Source organism: Cupressus sempervirens, chromosome 5, assembly GCF_028749045.1.
Source record: "Cupressus sempervirens isolate cs-2001-9-10 chromosome 5, ASM2874904v1, whole genome shotgun sequence".
Lineage (NCBI taxonomy): Eukaryota > Viridiplantae > Streptophyta > Pinopsida > Cupressales > Cupressaceae > Cupressus > Cupressus sempervirens.
In genome coordinates this window covers 417,436,598-417,460,362 of record NC_143122.1, presented here as the reverse complement: position 1 = coordinate 417,460,362, position 23,765 = coordinate 417,436,598, and the positions used below count along the sequence as shown (strand labels likewise).

At 33.1% G+C, this 23,765-nt stretch overlaps 1 protein-coding gene across 1 annotated transcript; it reads right to left on the bottom strand.

Moving 5' to 3' along the window:
- Positions 1-16,552: 16,552 nt before the first annotated feature.
- MEE14 (maternal effect embryo arrest 14) lies at positions 16,553-18,839 on the bottom strand. Its single transcript, XM_089830883.1, has 3 exons — positions 18,584-18,839; positions 18,364-18,437; positions 16,553-17,242 (listed from the first exon to the last, which is right to left on the bottom strand). The coding sequence occupies exons 1-3, from the start codon at positions 18,816-18,818 to the stop codon at positions 16,874-16,876; spliced, it is 678 nt and encodes a 225-aa protein (XP_089687009.1). The 5' UTR covers positions 18,819-18,839; the 3' UTR covers positions 16,553-16,873.
- Between the last annotated feature and the right edge of the window lie 4,926 nt (positions 18,840-23,765).

Here is a 23,765-nt window from a genome sequence, read left to right as displayed (position 1 = left end):
ACATGAACATTTTAGATAACACATGAGGTAATAGCCTGGAATATTAATAGGAATGCCATAGTGTAAATGTAGCATAAGGCAAAAATGATGGGAGAATTCATACTTGTAGCATCCCTCACAAGTGACATATTGGATGAGGAATCTAGCAACATCATCTCATGGTTCTGATAAAGATTTATGGACCACACCTTGTCCCTAAATGTTTTCCATCGATTCTCCACACCGAAGGAATTATTTTTTGTGAGGCTTCAAGTCCATAAATTTATGATGTTGTAGGGATCACCAATTTGAAGTACACCAGTATGAATTGCAACATTCTATAAATTAACATGGAACTACAAACCACACACTATGGCATTCTCACCTTGGAAACCCATAAAAAACTTAGCTGCAATTGCTTCATTAAACCCACACAATCATTCAAAGAAGTGTAGCCAACCGAAATGAGAAAAGATATTAAAGCTTTCTCAACAACGTTCAATTCATCCATAGACTCAAGTTCATGGTGAATATGAATTCCTCCCATGGTGCCAAGTGATAGAATTGAAGTCATTTTTTTTTTTTTTTTGAAAACAGGAAACAATAGCAATAGAAAGAGATAGTGAAGAAAATGACAAGAAGGGGAAACTTTTATCAAAAAGAAAGAGAAAGATAATAAATAAGGAAAGTATGACTATAGATGATAATAATGAAAATCTAATGGGTGAATAATAATAATAAAATATCATATCCAAAGGTACTTAATAAGAAGGTATGACAGAATGACACGGTAAGGGTGAATAATGGAATGACAAAGACAATCGATTAATAATACATGAGTGAATGATATGTTGTGGAATCCCAACTAGAAGGTTGAATTATCCTGATCATGCCACATAATCATTAAAAAATAAAGTACACATAATAAAGATGTGAGATTAGAAAGTACTTCTTGAATATGGAGTTAAATAAGGGGCATAACAATGCAAAATTTTGTGTGCAAAAAAGTTGAGGATGAAGGTCAAGATCACCAAAAAGACATAAAGAATATAGTAATAATAACACAGTTGGATTATAAAATGGTAGACATTCTAGTAGGAAGAAAAATGACAACCGTAAAGGGTACAAAGTAAAGTAGCCGCAAAAATTCCTAGCAAAAGGAACTCTAAACGAAACAAAAGTAGGAACACTAGTGGAAGAGAAGATCAATATGAAGTAGGATGTCTATGTGCCAAATATGCAGAAGAAAAAACCGAACTGATAGGAACTTCAAAAACAAGAACGTCTCAAGGAAGGAGATGTGATTGGAACAAAGGAAACCTCTTGGCACACCAAGTAGAAGAGAAGCATAAGATGATGTGTGAGCTTTGACATTGTGTATTTTTATAAAAAAACATTTTTATCATGACAAAAGGACTTATTGTAACTAAGAGCCGCTAGAGAATCAATTTTCAACTCATAGTTGGCCAACAATGACATAAACCTATTTTCATTGTTGGATCTTTTATTGCACATTTAATATATATATATTTTTAATAGTGTTATCAATCATGGAGCAGGCCGAAAGGAACAACAATAAGTTCCTTGGCTATATCAAGAAATAATATCTCTTTAGAGAAAGGATGCTTATACAACTTTAAACAATGTCCATTTATAAGATCTCAACATTTAGAGTCCACAATACACAAGAGAACACCACCATTATTATAATGGAAACTTCCTTGGAAGTGATGGAATCAAGAGTCATAGAGTAACACCCAATTACCAGGTTGAAAAGTACAAGGTCGTATGAAATGATCATGCCATTATTTGCATTTTTTTTGGACCAATTCTACATGGTGAAGAGATTCTTGGACCATTTCATCAAGGGAATGAAGTTGAGCCAACTGAGCCTCTTGAGCTTCACTATGACTCATCCCAAGTTAAAGAGCAATACAAGAGTCTTGATCTCAAACTCAATGGGTAGGACAAGTTTCTTTCCATAAAAATTCTCATATGGAGTGAGCCAAATGGTGGTCTTCCACATGGTATGGTAGGCCCATACAACTTCAAAGAGATTGTCAAAACAATCTCTTTTATGCAAGGCAACTGTCTTTGCTAGGATGCTCTCTAATTCTTGATTGGTTAATTTCACTTTTCCTTTGGATTGTGGGTGGTAGGGATAAGGCTTGTGATGCTTGAGTTCATACTCCTGGACCAAGGCATTGATCAGATTGGAGGTGAATTGTGCCTCTTGATGAGCAAAAATTTCACGTGGAACACCATACTTGCTAAAAGTTTCTAATTATAAGAAGTTAACAACTTTTGTATCTATAACATGTTTCAAAGCTACTACTTCTACCCATCTTGTAACATAATTTGTGAAAACTAAATGAAGTCCTTATTTTGAGAAGGATAATTAACAGGTCCTACAAAAGCTAACCTCCATTTCTCAAATGGTTCAATAGATAATTGAGGGTGTAAAGGCATCTCATTAGAGTGAGTAGGATGACCCATCCGTTGACATTTATCACAATGTTGAGCAAACCTTTTACAATCTTTATGTAGCACAGGTCAATAGTATCATTTAGACAAAATTTTATTAGCAATACGATGGGTTGCAAATGGCCCCCACAACATTCAAAATGACAAGCACAAAAAATATCAAAAACATTATCAATACCAGTGCGAAAAAGTAAAATGTTAATCCACGAATATTGGCCACTAAGCCCCATGAGATTTCTTCTTTCTCTTGGAGAGAAGTGAGGTGGAAACTTGCAAGTAACAAGGTAATTAGCAATATCAACAAATCATGGGTTTTTTGCAAAAATTACAAAAAGATGTTCATCTGGAAAAGAATCATCAATTGGATGAGGTTCATCCACATCCGTAATAGAAATTCAGTTACAAAATTTTCATGTCCTAGTTTTTCAAGTATGGTGAAATAAAATTCCTACAAAAGAAGTAACCATCAAATTACGTGACTAGTAACCACTGATTTATTCATAAGAAACTGAATAGTAGAATGATCGGTATGTACAATTTTTTATTATTATAAATAGTGATATAATGGTGAAATTTGTTAATATCAGATACAACAACCAATAATTCCTATTCAAAAATTATATAATTTACCTCACCACCATTGGGTAAAAGTACAAAGTTGTGTCACCTTTCAGGCTGACTTATCAGAACGACTGAATTTAAGTATTTCTATCTAAAAATCAATTTTTTTAAACATATGATCTATATAAATTCATTTTATCTATGTTATCTATGGTCTCACACTTTTCCAGTTGACAATGTCTATTAAATGCATGTTTTATACTAGTTTGTATCCAATTACTAAAGAAATAAAATTATTTCAGAAAAGTGGCATTTCAATAACTCTTACTATTTTTTATGATATATTTTTAATAATATGTAAACACCATTTTATAGAGTTTGGAGTCAAGAATATTATCATATAGAGTTTATAGTGTTTTAATTACATGTTATATATTGTAATTAAAATTTTCTACGACCACGTATTTTAACACTCAAAAAGATCTCAGTTTTGAGAAAGAAAAAAATATTAGATCATATCAAAAAAATCTAAAAATAATATGATGTTCTAGAGGAGAGAGTCCTCTTCTAGAATGTATAATTTTTCTTGTGGTTAGAATAGATTTTCTTTGAAAAATGTGGTGGGAGATGAAAACTATCGATTTTAGGTGAGTTGAGATTTCAATCCATATAAAAGAGAAAATATAGGTCTAAAGCTGATTTTTATTTTTGATTGTTCTATATTTATATGTTATCTATACCATAGTCTTAGATCAAAGGGAAATAAGTTTATTTCCATATAGTTTTGTGGTGGGAACTAGACTCCTAATTTTTAATGTTTTTTAGCACCTAAAAAATTATGTATAAAAATTAGGAAAATATATCAATTCTTATTCCAAATAATTATTAAAAATTATAATCCTAAACTTCATCCATTTCTACACATTTCATTAGTTTACTTCATTTCCAAATTCAAAATAATAATACCAATTTTATGTCATTGAAGGTGAACAATTATACTTTTGTTAGCCTTTTCCTTTACAAAAGGGTGACACAAGTTTGTGCTTTTACCCCATTAAAATTGTTACTGCTATAATAAATAGAATATAAAATATTGTCTTCTTTTTGTCCAATAATAGCTCTCATAGAAGTGTCAAATGCGTTTGTATGAATATGAAAAGGCAATTCCTAGTTTGGTCCACATAATACAGGAGTAGAAATGAGCTTACCTTTAATTTCTTCAAAGGATTTCTACAAATTTGTTGTCCATAGAAATCTCCATCTTTTCCTAACAACTCAAAGAGTGGTGAGGCAATCTTACTAAAATTTTGAATGAATAACAATAATAACCAACATGCCCTAAGAAGCTACGTACTTCTTTGTAGGTACATGAAGGTCTTGAATGGTTTGAATATTTTTGGGATCTACTTCAATTCCTTGGGAGGAGATATGGTGACCCAAAAAAATACCTTTAGTCATTAGAAAATAATATTTTTCATGACTTAGAGAAAGGGTGGTATCAATACATCTTTTAAGAACCTTTTCAAGATTTACCTTTGTTTCCTCATAAGTTTCAACATACATATTAAAATTGTCCATATATACTTCTACACAATCATGAATGAAGTCAGCAAAAATACTCAAAACTACTCTTTGAAAAGTTTTTGGGGCATTACACAAACTGAATAGTTAAAAAATATAGGCAAATGTACCCCAAGGAAACGTGAAAGTAGTTTTGTCTTGGTCTTCTAGGGAAATTCAGTTATATCCACTAAAGCCATCTACAAAGGAGAAAAACATTTTACCAGCAAGAGTGTCCAAAACTTGTCAATAAAAGGAAATGGAAAATAGTCCTTCTTCATGGCTTTGATGAGAGTCCTATAATCATCATATATCCACCATTTACCATTTTTCTTTGTCATCTCCATCATGTTACCTAGCAATAATATGACCAACTTTATTACATGTAAAAAAAATTATAGGAAGTTTACCTTTGTATTTGCCTTCTCCTCTTGGTAGCCTTCTAGCCAATAATGCCTCAAGATCATCTAGGTCATCATCTAATTTGCTATCACTGTCCACAAGTTTACCCTTTTCCTTTCTTATAGATCCATCAAGGGTTAGTTGAGACTTAAAAGAAGATTCAATTATAGTAGGTGTATAATTATCAACATTTGACAATTCAAATGTAATAAGTCTACCAACTAAATTATCCAAGGTTAGATCATTACCAAGTGTACATCTCAATTCTTGTATTGCAGAAACTCTAATAGCATAAATAGGAAGTAAAGTTCTCAATACCTTGTTGATCACAGTCTCATCAAATATGTCACCTTTAACACCTCTAATTATATTTACAACTTCTTTGATTCAACCACAATACTGTACAAAATTTTCACCTTCCGTCATTTTCATGTCATCAAACTTACCTCTCAAACTTTTTGCCTTAGCCCTAAACACATTTTTGTCACCTCCATGAATTTTTGCCAACTTATCCCACATTTTATTTGCACACTCCTTCACATTGTCAAATTTAACATAATTTAGGAAAGATGCCAAATCTATCATCATTTGATTGTGTTCCTACTTTTCCTTGATTTGTTCAATTGTCATGGGTCAAGACACTTCATTGTATTCATTGTCTAAGTAGTATAGTGCAGAATCTCCAACTCCAAAAAAATGCAATCTCATCAAGTGTTTCCATGCTATGAATTTCTCTTTGTTCAACTTAGGTACCTCTCTCTTTTACATTTTGATCTTTAGCTTTCAATCTCTTCAAACTTTTGTTACAAGAACCATAAGCTCTGATACCAATTGTTAGAATGATTAGAATAATTGAGGGGTGAGGGCGGGGGGCGGAGGGGGGTGTTGAATCAATTATCCTCAGGTCCAAATATACCAATTCAATTTTTAACAACTTCAAACACCTTATTCAAATGCTTAAATCTACTCGATCAATATAGCAACTTCACTGTAAATCAATTTATTCAATTTAACACTTAGTTCTCTGTTCTGTATATGCCAACTAACAAATATATAAAACAATAAATAACATGAAACACGAAAAAAACATTCACACAATTGTGACACCAATATTTAAGATGGAAACCTCATTTGGAAAAAAACCACCAAGTAACATGCTGCCACTTTTCATTCATCTGAAGTGAGGTCGGTTTAGAGCCAACCCTAGTAAAGGTTACAAAACACATTGTTAGGTGTGATCTTGTTAAAGGATTTAAATCACCCTGTTAGGAGTGGCCTGGTTAGAGGTCTTTAGATCATTCCATTAGCCTTGATTAAAGGATTTTGCAAATGATTGTTAGGTCAACCTTGATTAAAGGATTTTATTGCCACAATGGTTAGAAAGTAACAATTAGGTTTGATTTGATAAAGTACAACTCACTTTGAAAATTAAGATCAAAATTTAGCTCATTGTTGGTTCATTGACTGGACTTCATCATGTTCTCCATCTTTGATCTTCTTGGCAACCCTTAAAGAAATCATACTTCACCAACTTCTTACTTTTTCTTTGCTACTATGTTCTTCATAGGTTCCTCAAAAGTTTCCCAATCAACCAACCAACATAAACATCTCTCGTTCCTTCTTAAATAGGTAGCTTTGATCTTTTTTCGCTTAAACATCACTGTAAATCTTAGGGTTTGATCAGATTCAATGAATCTATCCATCATTTTATCCTTCTTCTTCTTCCTTGAAACTTCTAATTTTTTTTATTAAATCCTTGCCTTAGATCGCTTTTAAAAACTCAATTCATGCATTAAATATGTCAACTCATCAATCATTATCATGCACGTGTTTTGACCAATTCAAAAATTCAACTATGTCAGCCTCAAATCTAGATTCTTCCACAAACTCTTATTTTTTTGACACTTGGTCATCACTATGTTCTTCATCTTGATCATGACTATGTAGCTCGGTCTCTACTAATTCTACCCCTCTTGGCTCACACTAGCTTTCTTAGTCTTCACTATGCTCAGTTGCTACTATCATTTTCTTCTTCTTCTTGCTTGACCACAACTAATACTTGACTAATATTGTTTGCTTGCCTATCTCTTAAGTTCCTCAATCTTATGCTTCTTTGACCTAGTAAAATTGTTAATCGGTTAAGCTTAGTGTTTTACTCTGCTTCTTGTCTTCTCATCTATACATCAACTCAAATGTCCTTTTTGCTTAGTATAATGATCAAACAATACATTATCTTGTCAAAGGCTAACTGATTAAGTGCCCATTGTAATTCCATCATAATTAACTCCTCTTTTGTCAAAAACTTCACTAGTTCATCTTGTTATCTTCTCTTTTCAAATCCTCTTCATCAATCAATAGATATGACACTCTACACTATTAGTAAATATCTTACCAGTAAGGTTTGACATCAATGGCAACATAACAATTGTTTCAATTGTAGTTTCCAATAGTAAACACACAAGACAAATAAGAGAGATAGAGAGCTAACTCCGAGAAAGAGATGTAAGAAGTCAGGTTCAACAAAATTTGCAAGGGTAAAATGGAATCATCCACCCTCACAAATTTAGAAGGGGGAAGACCAAGATCCATCCCTTGTATTAGGCTTGATTGATACAAAAGAAAGTATCAATGTGTAACCTAATATAGAAGGAGTAAATAACTTGAATTTATTTCGCTCACCTCCACCTTAAGAGGGTTTAAGTAAGAAGATAGGCAATATAGGGTTGAGGTATAAAGATATTATAACATGATAAAGTATATTGAAATAGAAAAGAGGAAGATAATATACCTTGTGAAATATAAACCTAAAAATGGGCTTTCAAATGACCTCTGAAAGGGTTGATTCCATTTTACAAGATTGAAAACTACAAGATAGACATAACCCATTGTTTGACAATTTGTTAGGGCCAAACTGGAAGATTAGGGGCAACCTGATCATTATTAATGCATTAGGGGAGACCCATTTGGCCCTAATGGAATGAGTGTGACGTTAATTCTGATTTTCCAATTTTGTAGAAAGCAAAAAAGGGTATCAAGATCCATAACTTGTTTGTCAATCTAACATCTGAACTTGCAAAATGAAAGGATTTGTTTGTTTTTTGTTGGGGGTGGGGGAGGGGGTGTCGCCTCAATCAAACCCTAGTTTAAGAATTAACCTTCAATTGAAATAAATATAGAATGCTAGAAAGAATCTACCTTATGAATGTAGATCTTGAAACGATGAATGTAGAAGATGCAACAAAGGATCTCAAATGTATGAAGGGAGATCTTGAATGCTGAAAATACAATAGAAAATCTAGAATAAAACTCCTTCAATTACTTGAATGCATGAGTCCTTGATCTTCAATGGAAAGATAGCTTGAGAAATTGAGAGCTTGAGCGCAAGTGCTTGAAGTTGTGAATTCTTGGATATGAGATATGAAATGGAGCAAATGGGAGGGTTTATAAAGGGCTCAAAATTAACTAACTCCCACCTTGGAATAAACACTGAAGGTATCTAGACATGAGATCCAAAAAGAGGGCCCAAAATAGTACCCAATCAAGGGACCATTGCAGCTTTGATTAGCCTATCAAGGGATAAATGCACCCCTTTTTGGTCAAGGGTGAAATGCGCCCCTAACAATTAGGTCCTAAAAGCTTTGGGATCCCTTCGAGATCCCAAAACAAGTACTGGATCCCAACAATCAGGCACAAAGTTTGAGATATAGTTGTTTTGGTGTGAAGAAAATATTCTGAGTGATTAAATGAAGGGAAGGGAGGACCTAGGAGGATAGATCCTACCTCAATCTTAATGACATGAAAATAGGAGCTTTAAAGAGGACCTTTTAGGTTTTATCCCAATTCCACTTACGAGAAAGGACATAAAATGGAAGATAGAAGGAAAGATGGAAATGAATAAAGACCTCACATTAAATGGGTGCTAAATCATCACTAAGTTAGGGTGCTTCCAATTTATGATGGCACATTTATGTTTTAGACCAAAAGAGCCTCATTTGGATATTGAAGCTGAAAATTTCGATTCCTTGGTAAGGGGAGAGTTTGGCTTCTAGCAAGGAACCTTTCCCCCATATAAAATGATTTTTGATGAAAGCAATTGTTGGTGGTGAAGATGGTTTTTTATGTGAAATTTTATGAGTCATCCATGGATTAAGGTTGATTACAATTGTGTGCTTCTAGAGGTAATCGAATCAAGGATACAATTTTTTTTTTCTTCTAAAAATTATAAAGGTAATCCCCAAATTGAAATGGATCAACTATCTAAAATGGACATTAATTTCAGTTGGGCCATAATGTTATGTGGTTTTAACATAATTTGAAAATAAAGGCTCAACTCATTAAAGTCTTTGAAAATAAAGGGTTCAATAAGACTACAACTCATTGAAGTCTTTCCATGCCTATTTTTAATTGAATAGGTTTAAACCTAAGTCTCTACACTCATATTGAATAACCCATACTTTCTAACCATACAAATCAGTGATAACTAACTCTTGTTCCTCAGAGGCCCATGCATTATCCTAATTGTTGATCCATTATATTTATCACTTGCTACAATTCATATAACCAACAATTGTTAAGTATTTGAACAAAGTAAGTCAAAAAAAAAAAAAAAAACAGAAATCCATCTACAAAGATAATTATAAGATTCTGTATAAGTGAGGAATTCTTTCAAATGATTCACATGATTTATGCATGGTTGTGTTATAGACAATATAGACCAAAGCCTCCAAAAAGACATAAAAATAAACCAATGCACTTAACAAGGTCCAATTAGAGATTTTTTTATAACAGAAGCATATGTGCACAATTCCTCTACATCATATCATTTGATGATGTGGTCTATAGTAATCTAGGGCAGAAGGAAATCTATTATTGTATGAAATTCTACAATATTTTATAGGCACCAACTACTATTGAGTGTGGGTGGAGGAGAGTATAATCAATGAATCTTATATTAAACCCAACCAAAAATGACTTGATTAATATTGATGAAAAAATATTATATTTTAGTTTCAAATACTCCATCTATATGAAAAATCTTTCCAAAATAGAAAGTCTACTCCGCTGTTGTAAACTTGCACATGATTTTACATTGGAAAAAATAAAAAAGTTCCTTATATTCTACACTTGTTAAAAAAATCAATATTCAAAAACTTTTCTTAACATCCAAAAAGCTAAACACATAAGAGAGCCATACAAACACACCAAAATACTAACTTCTTTAAAATAAATCAATCAAATATCAACAAGGATGATAAGAAGATGTATAATAATGAAAACCAAATTCTTTAGGGCCCGTTTGGTCTGTGGAATTGTAGAAATTGAGATTTCTACAATTCTCCATTTAGCCAAATCAAGGTTTTGCAAATCTTCATTCCTATTTTTGGGATTTTACTTGAACTGTTTGTTGCACTCTGAAGATAAGTGGGAATATACATTTTTATGTGTAAGCTTGGAGTTGTAGGTAGACTCCAAAAAGTAGTCATAACTAGGTTTTAATTTTCAATTCCTACTTGCCAGTAGGAAGTCTGAAAACTCGGTTTTGAGACAAAATTAGAAGTTTGGTATTCTAATTCCATTTTGTCAATTTTAAAAAAATGCAAAAATTTTCAAATCCAAATTTTGGAAAAGCTAATTCGTGTCATCTTCCACAAACCAAATGGACCCTTATCTCAAGCGAATAAATTTTTCATTTTAGAGTTCACAACAAATGTATAAAAATAATAACCAATACATTTCATGGATCTAAACATGAGCACCCAAGATTTTTCCCTCTTATTGTATTGACCTAGACATTTATATACGACTTTCAGTGCCTCACATTTCATTCTGGAGCCCACCACTCTCCAACATATTCTTTTCTATTAGCAAATTTCCACACATCCTTTTAAATCATTGAACCAACTTGGACCACAAACATAGAGAATATACTTTCTTTCTCTCATTTCCTTTAATTTTGAGACATGATACAATATCGTGGGATCCCTTATTTCCCCATTTTTCATTCTTGCTATAAAATCTTTCAAAACCTTCTTTGAATTCTTTGTACTAGCTTCGTATCGTTATTTTTCATTCTAGTTGTAGAAGGTTTTACACTTCTTTCAAAATCCTCTTACAATTTATAGAACTCTTTATCTTATTTAGAAAATCGTTACTTATTGTACAAAGCCCTCTTCTAATACATATATAATAAAAAATGATAAATCTGAATACTAGTTGCACTTAATGATAAATATGACTACTAGTTGCACTTAATGATAAATCTAAATACTAGTTGCACTTCATCTATCACAGAATATGTCCCTTAGAAATGGCTCATTAACATTTTTTGGCCTATCATCAATTGCAATTTTATGTCTGATCACATGATTATGTTTGTTTGGGATTTCTTTGTGCAAAAGGCATTATGTTTGACTTAACTATTTATCAGAGGGGGACTTTGTGCACAAACTAAGAAATATAGAAGAGAGTCTTCCTGCAATGGATATGTGCACCCTTAATGACATACCATTCAATCCTATTCTTGATATTCCTTTTGAACCAATTTACAATGGTGGTTTGTTTACAATTTTGAGACGTCTCAACCAATGTAAGGTTTTAGGAAATTTGGAATATGAGTTGTTCTATTCTGATCATGATGTAGACTTATTAGAGTGAAGTAGGGAAATATTCTAGATTTTCATATTCTCTTAAAAAGAATAATTTGATCTCATTACAACAACAACAAAGATCTAGATTAGCCTTATACATTTCCCACATGCATCTTTTCTAGGTAGGACCATATATGGGTTGCTTCACATTTTTGTGGATCTATTAAAGGGGATTGTTGGCTACAAAGTCTTCAATCTAGACAAAGTTGTGAATGTTAATCCCCACCTTTCAATGTTGCCAATATCAATTGTTCCTTTCTTATGAGTCAACCTTGAGATTTGTGTATGATGATTGCCTAGACCATTGCAATTGGTATTTATCTTGTGGTGCCAAAGGATACTAGGATATTGTTAGTGCTATTTAGGGGCCTTCATCATTCTAGAGGGGTCTAATGTAGTTATCTATTTGTGTCACTGCTTCTCCTCCTCTGCCTACATCTCCTTTTTCTCCTCCTCCTCCTACAAGGACTCCTTTTGTTGTTTCTCCTCATCCACCTCCTCCTTATTCTCTTTCTTTTGCTTCTTCTTCTACCTCTTCTCCTTATTCTCCTTCTCATCTTAATCATCCTTCTTTTCCTCCTTCCCATTCTTCTCTTTCACTTACTTCTCCTACTCCTCCTCGTCCTCTTTCTCTCATTAGAAATTTTTCTTTTGAACTTGAATATTTTAATCATACTAATTCTTATATTCAAAACAATTGAAACTATCCTTGACAATGTGTATTATAAAATATATATTTCTATGCTTAATAAATATTCTTTTTCATTCATATTATTAAACATATAAGACATATAAACATTTAAATATATAGTAGTAGAAATATGTTTAATATATGTAAATATGAATTAATAATTTATTTATATATTTTGTTTCTAATTTAGTTTACTACTTATATTATTAAACATATAACACATATTAACAAGCGTGTTTATTTTTTAAATTAACAAAAGCTTATTAGTATTGTCTACCCCCCACTACATCAACTTTGTTTGATTATTTATTTTATATGTGTATATAGCTATAAATACATCAACTTTATTTAATTATTCATTATATATATGTCCATACAACTATACATATATCAATTGTTTAATATTTATTTCAATGAAATTCAACCTTGATGCCAGGAGATAAGTGTACATACAAAAGCTATACACCACTCTACAGCAAGAGATAGACAATTTATACATACATAAGTTTTATTCAATTATTTATTTAAATAAAAGAATTCAGATAACAAAGCAGAGTATTATAACTTTCTTGAATATGGACTTGACTATGTCTCCCGCTCCCGCTGCTTTTGTGTTTGAAAATGCGTCAGCTTCTGTTCCCACCTGTCATTCGGGTGAAGGTGTTGCATGTTTTGGTGGTGATGGGCGTGCTGCAGGTGGGGGTAGGGTTGCATTTGGCACCCTTCCTTCTTCGTCTGCCCCTTGTTTTGTTTCAGGGTCTCCTGGTTTTGGGTTTGGTGCCCTTTCTTCTCTGTCTGCCCCTTGTTCTCCTAGTTCTGGGGGAAGGACTTTTGCAGACGTGGTTGCCTTTGAAGCCGGATTACATGGTGTTATCCCTCATGCCGTTTCATCTAGGCCTTCTCATGTTTCGCCTGTAAGTGTTTTAAAGCCTATTAGGGTTTCTTTAGACCCATAAACAGTTGAAGATATTTTCCATACGGCATAAGAGCTTTCTTCTTTTGCAACTATTTTTTTCTTTCAGGGTTTTTGGGCCTCTCTTGCTAATCTACACGCCTAGATATTCAAGCATTGGGAACCACTTATAGACAATAATGTCCACATCTTTTCATCTGCAAAAGGCTTCTTTATAGCTAAGTTTGAAAGTACTAATGACAGGAAGACTATTTTGTGTCATAATAGTTTTTCTTGGCAGGGCAGATATCCACTTATGGCCAAACCGTGGCATATGGATTTTGATCCACTTTCGGAGTCCTTTAACAATTTCCCTATTTGGGTCCAGCTTCTGAATCTCCCGATGCATCTTTGGCAAGAGTCTATTTTTGAAACTATTGGGAATGCTATTGGTGATTTTTTATATGTGGATTCTGATACTTCGGATATTTTCCATTCGACGTGTGCACGAATTCCTGTAGAGTGGGATGTTTCTAAGGGCCTTCTTGAGGCGATTTGCTTGGATTCCCCGAGGGGTTCCTGGACTCAAATGTTGGATTTTGAAGGCATCCCTTTTCATTGCAGGAATTGTCACATGACAGGACACATTGCTGCTCGTTGTGTTGCTGGGAAGACCAAATCAAGGCGACCACCTTCTTGGTGGTCAGGGGCCTCTTTTGAGCACTATACGGTGAAAAAATCCTTGGTTGCTCCTGTGGATTTTGTGGCTGAGGTCTCTTTTGGCGATCATTCGGTGCCCGTGGTAGAGGAGGATGTCCCCTCTTCGGTCTCTACCACTTTGATTAGATGCTCTTCCTTGGGGCCAAAAGTCCTATGATTCTCCTAGGGAGATTGTTGTGGCTTCTGTGTCCCTTGGGTTCCATTGTTCTATTTCTTTAGAGGCTTGGGTTGCTGAGGTTGCGAAGGTTGAGGATGGTTGGATTGCAGTTAAAAGAAAGAAAACTAAGCCTTCTGCTCCCCCTTTAGATATGAACCTCCGCTCGTGCAAGGGAGACTTTAAATTAAAAGGAAAATCATAAGTTCCCTTGTTCTGACTAATTTTTTTGTGATAGTGTGTTGGTTGTGGTACTGGTACGTTGGTTACTAGTCTGGGAGGTTTTTTTGGTTGCTTTTTCTGGTCATATTTGTTGGTTTCAGGTCCTTGTAAAACCTGGTTTAGATGTTCAGCTGGTTTTAGGTCCCTTTAAAACCTAGTAGTGCTTCATGGTTTATTTTTCCTTTTGATGTAAAGGGTTTCGGTGCCCCTTCAAAACCTGCTTTTACCTTAATCTAAAACAAAGCAGAGTATTATCTCTCTATCTAATCAAATTCACCTATGTTCTATTAAGACAATTTAGCCTGGACAGACGTTTCTCGGGGAGGATCCCCTACTAAATAACGTATCGACTAATAATGATAAATAAAAGATCACAATTTTTAACAATGAAAAAACTTTGGACATACCTCCCAAGATATTTGTGAAAGGTTCCACAACATATTTAATCATTCTCATCGCCCTGAACTACATTATTGACTAAAAGAATCTCCCAACATGCAGGTCAATTGTGTCACAATGTTCCAAACCATTCTAGACGTTAGGGGAAGCAACAGGTGAACCATGTGGGTCATTGGTCGCCTCCTCCACCTGGAGTTCTTAAAATCAACACTGATGGGTCTTCTCGAGGGAATCCAAGTTTTGCTGGGGTGTGGCTTTATGCAACTATAGAAGTTCAATTTCTTTTCTCAGTGCATAAGGGTTGACATACAATCTCATGGAGGCCCTAGCCATTTTATGCTATGGAGCAATGTTGTTTGAAGGGATGGCACAAGCTTATCTATGAATTTGACTCCAGTGATGGTTGAATTTGCTTACTTCACAATTGCTTGACAATTTGTTAGTTGGCAATTAATTTCAATTGTTAATCAAACTCTTCTCCTTTGTATTTTTGTAGAGTTTATTAGGTTTAATTACATTCCTCGAGAATGGAACAAAGTTGTTGATTGTTTGGCTAAATGGGTTTCTCATCATGTTCAAGATTAGAATATTGTGGATAGGGTACAACTACCCTTAGATCGATCTCATGAGTTAGATGACCTTGTTGCTCAAAATATAGCTCCTTGTTAAGCTCTCCTTTTTGTCGTAATAAATTTTTATCCCTCTTATAGTCAAAGAAAGAAAATATAAAATCTTTTAATGTTCGTTACATTACTAATTATGGAGACTATAAAATAATTTATCAGTGTGAATGCCATAAATGATTAGGAAGCCTCCAAAACAAGTGCCACATAGTGGCTACCATATTATAGTTGGTATAGTAATAATTTTAAATAATTATTTTATTAGTGTAGATGTGATGAAAAAGAAAAAGTATAATTAAATTTTAAGAACATTTTAACCTACAAAACAAAAACTTCCATGAAAGCCAATCAAAAGAACAAGAAGTGAAGGACCATAATTATTAATAATGTAGTTGAGGAAAAAGTTAATATATCTGCAATCCCCGACTTTTTTTTGTGAATTTGTAACTAGTATATTAATTTTGTAATAGAAAGGAACTATTGATTAAATTTTTTTAATAAATTAGTAATGGAATGAACAAATATATATAATTTTTATATAGATTTATATTTTTCACTACACAATACTATGTTCATGCCTAAATATATAACCATTTTATTAATAGTGGAATCCCACATTAAAATTGAAGCGAAATGGTAGTTGATCCATCTCTCAAAAATAGTTTTCTTAATTTATAAATGCATCTTAACTATAAAAAATGTTAATAATATACCAATATTTAAATATACTAAATTTTAATTAGTGCAAATCATAACTTTTAATCAGTAGTTATAGAAAATTGATTACAATAATACTAAGCCTATGACCCAAGTAGGAAAAGGTACCATTCATAAGGAGGCTAAATAATTTATCATTCTAAAACTAATTATTATTGGGCAGAAATGAACACAATCGATTTAAACTAATTACTAATTGTGCAAAATGAACACAATTCGTTGTTTGAAAAAAAAAAACTAAATGCAATACAATAGTACACTACTTTGCTGAGCAACAAGTGCAATAACAATAGAAAATATATATTTATTAGAGCATATCTTAAAGATATTTATGAGTGACAGCACGGTTTATATAACCATTGTGGACAGCATTGTCAACAAAGCTTATCTGCTAAAAAGAAATATCTGACAGGAAAATATTATTTTAAAAAACATCTTTCAAGAACATATCATGTCTGGGAAAATATCTTTCTGAAAAATGTGAGTCTCAAAAAGTGTCTATAGGGAAAATATCTTTATCCAAGGCGAAATATAAGTCATTCCGTAACTACATTTTTTTTTACAGTTGCCTTTATTCGAGGCTTTGCACAGTACCACGGATGGGCTACACAGAATCGGTAAATCCAAAATAGCATTGCCTGCTATTTATCTCTCTACATTACATTTCTCAGTGAATCTATATAAAAAATTCAAAATCCTGTATGCAAAATTACAAATCCACAGATAATGTTGCCAGGAAAAAACTTGCAGAGCACCAGGTATTTACAGAAATCCAATACTTACATTACTGGTATGTATTTACGGCTGATGAATTATCTTTGATTAATCCGTTTCGTGATCTGGACGAGGAGTAAACCAGGCAGGAGATAGGCCACGGGCTAATCTTCTGAACAATCTCGTATACGAGGAATCAGGCAGGAGTCCTCTATTATCTTCTTCCATTTCTTTTTGCGATTTCGGCAGTCCGTCTGGCTCAGGGAAAGGTCGCCTCTTTTCCTCTTCTTCTTCCACATTATGTGAGCTCACTACGGGATGCTCAGCCGCTACAGCTTCCTTGCTCATTTTAGAGATTTTTGTCACAAAATGCACATTTTCAACCAGATTCTTCACACCTTCTGACCGTCGTACCAGTTTTACAAGATCCTCTTTGGCGGCTTCAGATCCAGCTTTGGCCTCTGCCATGGCTTGTTTCTGACCAAAACCCCCAAAAAAATTAGTTGAAAAATTGAGCAATGCAAAAAAGGACCGCTCGCAAACAGGCCTTTTGTTGAGTATTATTTGGGGATTTTGATAACCTCAAACACTGATAACAAATATAAGGTGAGAAGTTAAAAGATCCGTATATTTGAACTAATCTTTTATTTATAAGAGCAATGTTCCAGAATCTAAAAATCTTTAAATATTTTCTTTTAAGCTCATTCGTTTCGGTATAGTGATGAGTGTTTTTTCAAATAATGCAGATGTTTCGTCTCTGTAGAAATCACTTAGAAATGTTGTTTGAAGTAATCCATCTCTGTAGAAATCACTTAGGAAATGTTGTTTGAAGTAATGATTTGGATTACTTCAAACAACCAGTAACACAAATTAGTTAAATGGATATATTATTTGAAGATTTAAATAGCTTCAAACGGTCGATAACAAATATTAGCAAGAAGTTACAGATCTACTAGACTCAGTTTCATAGGCTTGTGTGTTGAATGGATTTGTTGTTTGAAGGTTGGGGTACTCTCAAACATCCAAATAGCAAATACCAGTAAAGACCTTAAAGATTTTTCAGAAATAAGTTCACAGATTTGAGTGTAAAGTGGATATGTTATTTGGAGTTGGCTCACACGAAGTTAAAGATCTATCAGACTTAGTTTCAAAGATGTGTTTTAATCTTTATAAATGAGAAATGGTTCATGATTTACAATCTAAAAACAAATTTATGACAAACATCTGTAGAAGTTAAAGATCTGTCAGAGAGTTTCATAGACTCGAGCTATAATCTTTCAAATTTGAGAATAGTTCTGCAATCTAAAAACATTCATGAACAGAGTAGCATTCAGATGACACCTAAAAAGTTTAAAGCTTCACCCCGGTGATGTTAGAAATAAACTTATGGTCTTTTGTTCAAACCCTAACTAGTTCATCTAGACGACTGCTCTGACATACAAAGACTAAATTGCAATGGACATGGATTTGGATGTGATAACATTTGAATGCACCAATCCATTCTCATAATAAAGAAACCAGATTCATACAAACTAATGACACAATAAGTTTGATTCTACACTACAAATCAATATTTCCTTCCTTCTCCATTCCCATACCTTCAAATCCTGAAACTCAAAGTAAGCCTCCCAGCACCGATACCCCTCATCGCCTTCCAGTGTGCTACAATAATCTACACTTAAAACAACACTAAATTAGAATCTACTAACCCATTTGATTCAAAACCAGAACTAGCATAGTTGGATTCAGAAATCATATATGAAAAAAGAAAAATAATAGAGTCGAATTCGAAAATGAAAAACGAAGCAATATACTAACCCATTAGGGCATTTTCAGCTTTCTGAATGGGAGAAGGCTCTTGCATCCCTCTTAGAAGAGTTCTCTTGAAAGGAGAATCCTTCACTTGCTGAATACCATCATGCCGTGTAGATTTTTCCTCAGACAGAGACCCAAACACTCTAACAACATGCCCATTTCTCTTCTTCACGCTATTTTTGCAAAATGATGAATGAATTGAAGGGGCAAAATTGATCATCTGCTGCAATGTTGCCATTAAAATGACTGATTTCTTTGTAAAGCAAGGGAGTAACAAAGATCTACGTTAAAAAGGCGGAGGAATTTTGTTTGGATAAGTATGAAATCGTGCCGATCTTTTTCCATACATTCTGCTTTAACACGTCTTTATATAATTATTGGGGTTTGAAGAATGAAGAAGAATGATTAAAGAGAGGGGCGTTCGGCAATGGTTTTGGCAAACGTCGTGTCAGCTAGTCGTGGTTTTGGATAAGAAGTAACTCATTCATATCCTACGGCTAGCCATGGTTTTTTTATGTGTAAGGAAATCATCGCTCATTAGGGTAAAATAGACCCTTAGGGTTAAATTTATTCTTTAATTTAATTTTTTTTAAAAATTGAGTTTAATTAGTATAGATGTTTTAAATAAATTTATTTAAAGAAATGCGATAGATATCTATTACAAAATAATTATAATTTAATTTACTACATCGAAAATTATTTATATTTCATTTATCTCTATTTATTTAGTTTTTTACTTATTTAATTTTTTAATTTTTTATTTCTTAAAAAATGGATGATTTATATCTACAAATATTATAATTAAAAATGAATATTTTATGTTCTATTTATTAAATTATTTGTAAATGTATATCCTATTTATAATAAGATTTACATTTTTGACATGTAGAGGTTGTCAAATTTAACCTAGAAGAATAAAAGTTAACATTAACACACTCACACCATCTCACTCCCCCATTCTGCCATTGTAGAATGTCTATCAGCATTAAAAATTGGATTTGGGATTATGTGTTGAAATCTATGTGTGGAAATTTTGTTAAGGGTCTAGGTTTGTCGAACAATAAGTTTAGTTATGTATTAATTTCAATTGTGCAAATAAATAAATTGATTTAAATTGGGGTATTTTCAAATTATAAGTAAGGTAAAGTTTAGTCAAGTGATTTTGATTTTTTTGAAGTCTTGAATCTACTTTAGGATTCTATGAATTATAATAAATGATCATTCATCATAGTGAATGAAATTGATGATGCTAGGATGTGTTGTGGTGTCAAAGTGTGCTAACTTCTTTGTTATACATTTGTTATGAATTGATACAAATGAGTTAAGAATGAGAGTTTAAAAGAGATGTTGAAGTTTCAAATTGCTCCCAACCAATTTATTTGGCAATCCTTTGTTTATAATCAAAGCTTTGAGGGTCACATCATCAAATATGATGTCAAATTAATGTGATTTTAATTAAGGTACCCAATACAATTAAAAAAATTTAAAGTTAGAGAACAATGGTGAGCTAGATCTTGTTCTATTGATACATTGATGTGGCATCCCCTGATTCGTTTCTTTTTAAATCTAAGGAATACATTTTCATTAGATTATGGATACTCGTCATCAACACGAACAACATTTAATTTACAAACTACTGGTATTATGTTACTAAGAATATTAAACATTAAATCAATAGATGTTTTTGATATTAAAGCAACCAAAACTAGGAGGTTAACCCTTAAAACAAAATAAAGGTAGTTCAAAACCAACAAACTACTAGCAACTAGATTAACAACACCTTCACACCCTTATACCTTAATACATAAAAAAAGACCTAACATGCCCATCCAAGACAAGTTCATCATAACCATCACATCTATATCAAAAACCAAATTATTGAGAATAATGATACCTACTAAACCTATCTAAAACATAATATCTTAAAGGTAAGTAAACTAAAGCCATATGAGGCCAATTCAGAGTATAAAAAGTTGGACCATTCTAACAAAAGTACAACACAAAATTTAAAACATATAAAATTAAAGGTCTTGACCTTCTCAATTCATTTATTTGCCAACAACACCTTCGCCCAATAACTTCTGAGGAAGACATGCAGTTGTTTAGAGTCATTTGTACCAAGGCCTTCTTTCTCCTTCTCTTGCAAGAGTAGTTAGAGAGTCATCACAGCCGTGTGCGTAACCTTCATAGCAAACCTAAATAGGGTCTTGAAGCTCTCATCTTAGGCATAAAATGGGCTTTAAGCTCCTTCATCTCACAATTGGTCACCTCTAGAATACCAATCAGCCCCTCGCAATCAACACGTTTCCCTTTAGAAATCTCTTTGTCGAGAACCTGCATCAGTGAGGAGTTCAGAAAAACCTTGTCTTTTTCATTTTTGTCAATCCTTCCAAGAGATGTGGTTGTTATCAGAGAGGTGTCCATGGTAGTCTGGGTACCTAGTTTTGTGATGTGGAGCATAATTAGCCACAAAGATTGATTTTTCCCCACTTTTTTTGGTGTGGTTTCCCTCTAAAATTTTACTACGAGGGTTTGGTGGCAACACTTGTTGGAATGGCTTGGTAATGGCTATGAGTAATTTGGTTTTTGGATCTCATACCCTAAAATTTGATGATGTGATTGGTGTTATTCTAAGTAAGGAAACTTGTAGAAAAAGCTTGGGTGGATCTACATCAGGAAGTGTTTTAAATGCACAAAGAAGAGGTAGGACAAATGAGAGAGAAAATGATTCTGGAAATCGTGGAAAATCAAGAAGAAAATCAAAGGGAAAGAGATCTCAATCCAGAGGACCAAGGGATTGATGGTACCGTGGGAAACTAGGGCACAAGAAGAAATATTTTCGGACTCAAAAGAATAATGAAGGAGGCAAACAAGAAGGGAATAAGGAGGAAAATGTGGCAAGTAACAAATCTGAAGAGGATGTTTTTCTTTTTTCTTTAGAAAGTGTTGATGATTCATGTGTTTTAGAATCAAGGGCTTCATTTCGTGCTACTCCCCATAGAGGTTATTTTCTTGATTATGTACAAGGGGATTTTGAGCTTGTTTATTTAGGGGATAATGAACCTTGCTAGATTGTTAGAAAGGAAAAAAATAAGATTAAGTTTTAAAATGAGAATCATTGGCTACTACAAGAAGTAATGCACGTTCCAAGGTTGAGTAGGAATTTAATTTTAGCAAGAAAACTAGGTGATGAGGATTGCACAGTTACTTTTAATGATATAAATTGAAAGGTTTCAAAATGTTCCTTAGTAGTAGCCAAAAGGTGTGAAAGTAGGCACCTTATATCTTTGTACAAGTCATACTGATCCTTCTACTTTACTTATTTTAGAGAAAAATAAATGTTCAAGAATATTTGTTGCAATTGAGTAGGGAGAACAAACAGTTGCTGTAGATTCTGAAATAGCACTATAACACAACGAACTTGGGTACATGAGTGAGAAATGTATGAAATGACTTCATTCAAAGAAAGATTTACTAGGTTTAAAAATGTGTCAATATGAATTTCTGTGAAAGTTGTGCGTATGGAAAACAAAAGAGAGTTTTGTGAAGAGTCTGAAGGAAAAGAAAAATGAGAAATTAGAGCTTGTGCATACAAATGTATGGGGACCATCTCAAGTATCTTCCCTTGGTGACTCTCATTATTATGTTACATTCATTGATGATGCAACTAGAAAAAGTATGAGTTTATTTCTTTAGACATAAATATGATTTATTTCAAACTTTTAAGAAATGCAAATGCTTGGTTGAGAATGAGATTGGTAAAAGATTAAAATGTCTCAGATCTAATACTGGTGGCGAGTATTGTGACAATAAATTTGAAGATTATTGTTCCACTAATGGTATTCATAAGCAGAAAAATGTTTCAAGGACTCCACAAGAAAATTGAGTGGTTGAACGCATGAACATGACAATAATTGAGTGTGCAAGGAGCATGCAGTTGCATGATGGGCTTCCCTTAAACATGTGCGACGAGGCTGATAATACTATTTTATATTTGATCAATATTTAACTCCCTTTAATCCTTTGGGTTATGGTATTCTAGAGGAAACATGGACTAATAAGAAGGTGAGTTATTCTTTTTTCAGAACTTTTGGTTGTAAAGCTTTTGCACATAAAGATTCTGATAAGAGAACCAAGTTGGAAGCTAAGTCAAAGAAATATGCATTTGTTGGATATGTAATTTGATGAATTTGGTTATAGGCTTTGGGAGTTTGAAAATCATAAAATTGTAAGCAGCAAGGATGCCATATTAAATGAGAAAGTGTTGTACAAAGATCTGTTGCAACACCATGAGAAGAAAGAAAATGAATATGTAGTACTGGACGATACTCCAAAAGATGATTTTCTATTAGTTCCTCATGCTTTGAAATAACAACAATAACAAAAACAACAACAAATACCACAAACCCTAGTGAATATTAGACAATCAACAAGGCTAAGTAGACTTTCAAAAATATTTTCTCCCTCTTTGTTAATAGATGTTGGTAAACTTGAATGCTATGGTGAACACGTGCAAGTAGATACAAAGATTTAATGGGAGTCTACAGTAAAAGAAGAAATGGACTCCTTGCTAAAAAATTATACTAGGAATTTATGTAAGTTACGCACAAGTAAAAGGGTTTTACAAAATAAATGGGTTTACAAGCTGAAAGAAGAGGATGGAGGTAATAAAAAAATTTAAAGCCAAGTTAGTTGTAAAAGGATTTGCATAGAAAAAGGGCATTGAATTTGATGAGATATTTTCTTCTATTGTTAAAATGACTTCTATTCACACTGTTTTAAGTATAATGACTATTGGAGATTTGCATTTGGAGCGTCCTGATGTTAAAATAGATTTTCTTCATGGGGATTGGGATGAAGAGATATATGACACAACCATAGGGATTTGAAGTCAAAGGTAAGGAGAATTCAGTGTGCAGATTAGAGAAAAGTTTATATGGCTTGAATCAAGCACCTCAACAATGATATCTTAAATTTGACACTTTTATGCATGAGCATGGATACACTAGGTGTCATTTAGATCATTTTGTTTCTTTTAAGATTTCAAGAGGTTGGATGATGAAAACTACATTATTTTATGTTTATATTTGATAATATGCTTGTACGTGGGTCTAACATGGATCACATTAAGGGGTTAAAACAATAGTTAGCACATTCATTTTCTATGAAGCTTTGAGGGTAGGAA

What these genes read in the sequence shown, in the direction of transcription:
- MEE14 (XM_089830883.1), bottom strand. Translation starts at nt 18,818, where the DNA reads ATGGCAACATTGCAGCAGATGATCAATTTTGCCCCTTCAATTCATTCA. An exon ending in AGCTGAAAATGCCCTAATGG is followed by an intron (nt 18,438 to 18,583) that starts GTTAGTATATTG and finishes TTTTAAGTGTAG; the next exon opens with ATTATTGTAGCACACTGGAA. An exon ending in TTGAGTTTCAGGATTTGAAG is followed by an intron (nt 17,243 to 18,363) that starts GTATGGGAATGG and finishes GGTTTTGGTCAG; the next exon opens with AAACAAGCCATGGCAGAGGC.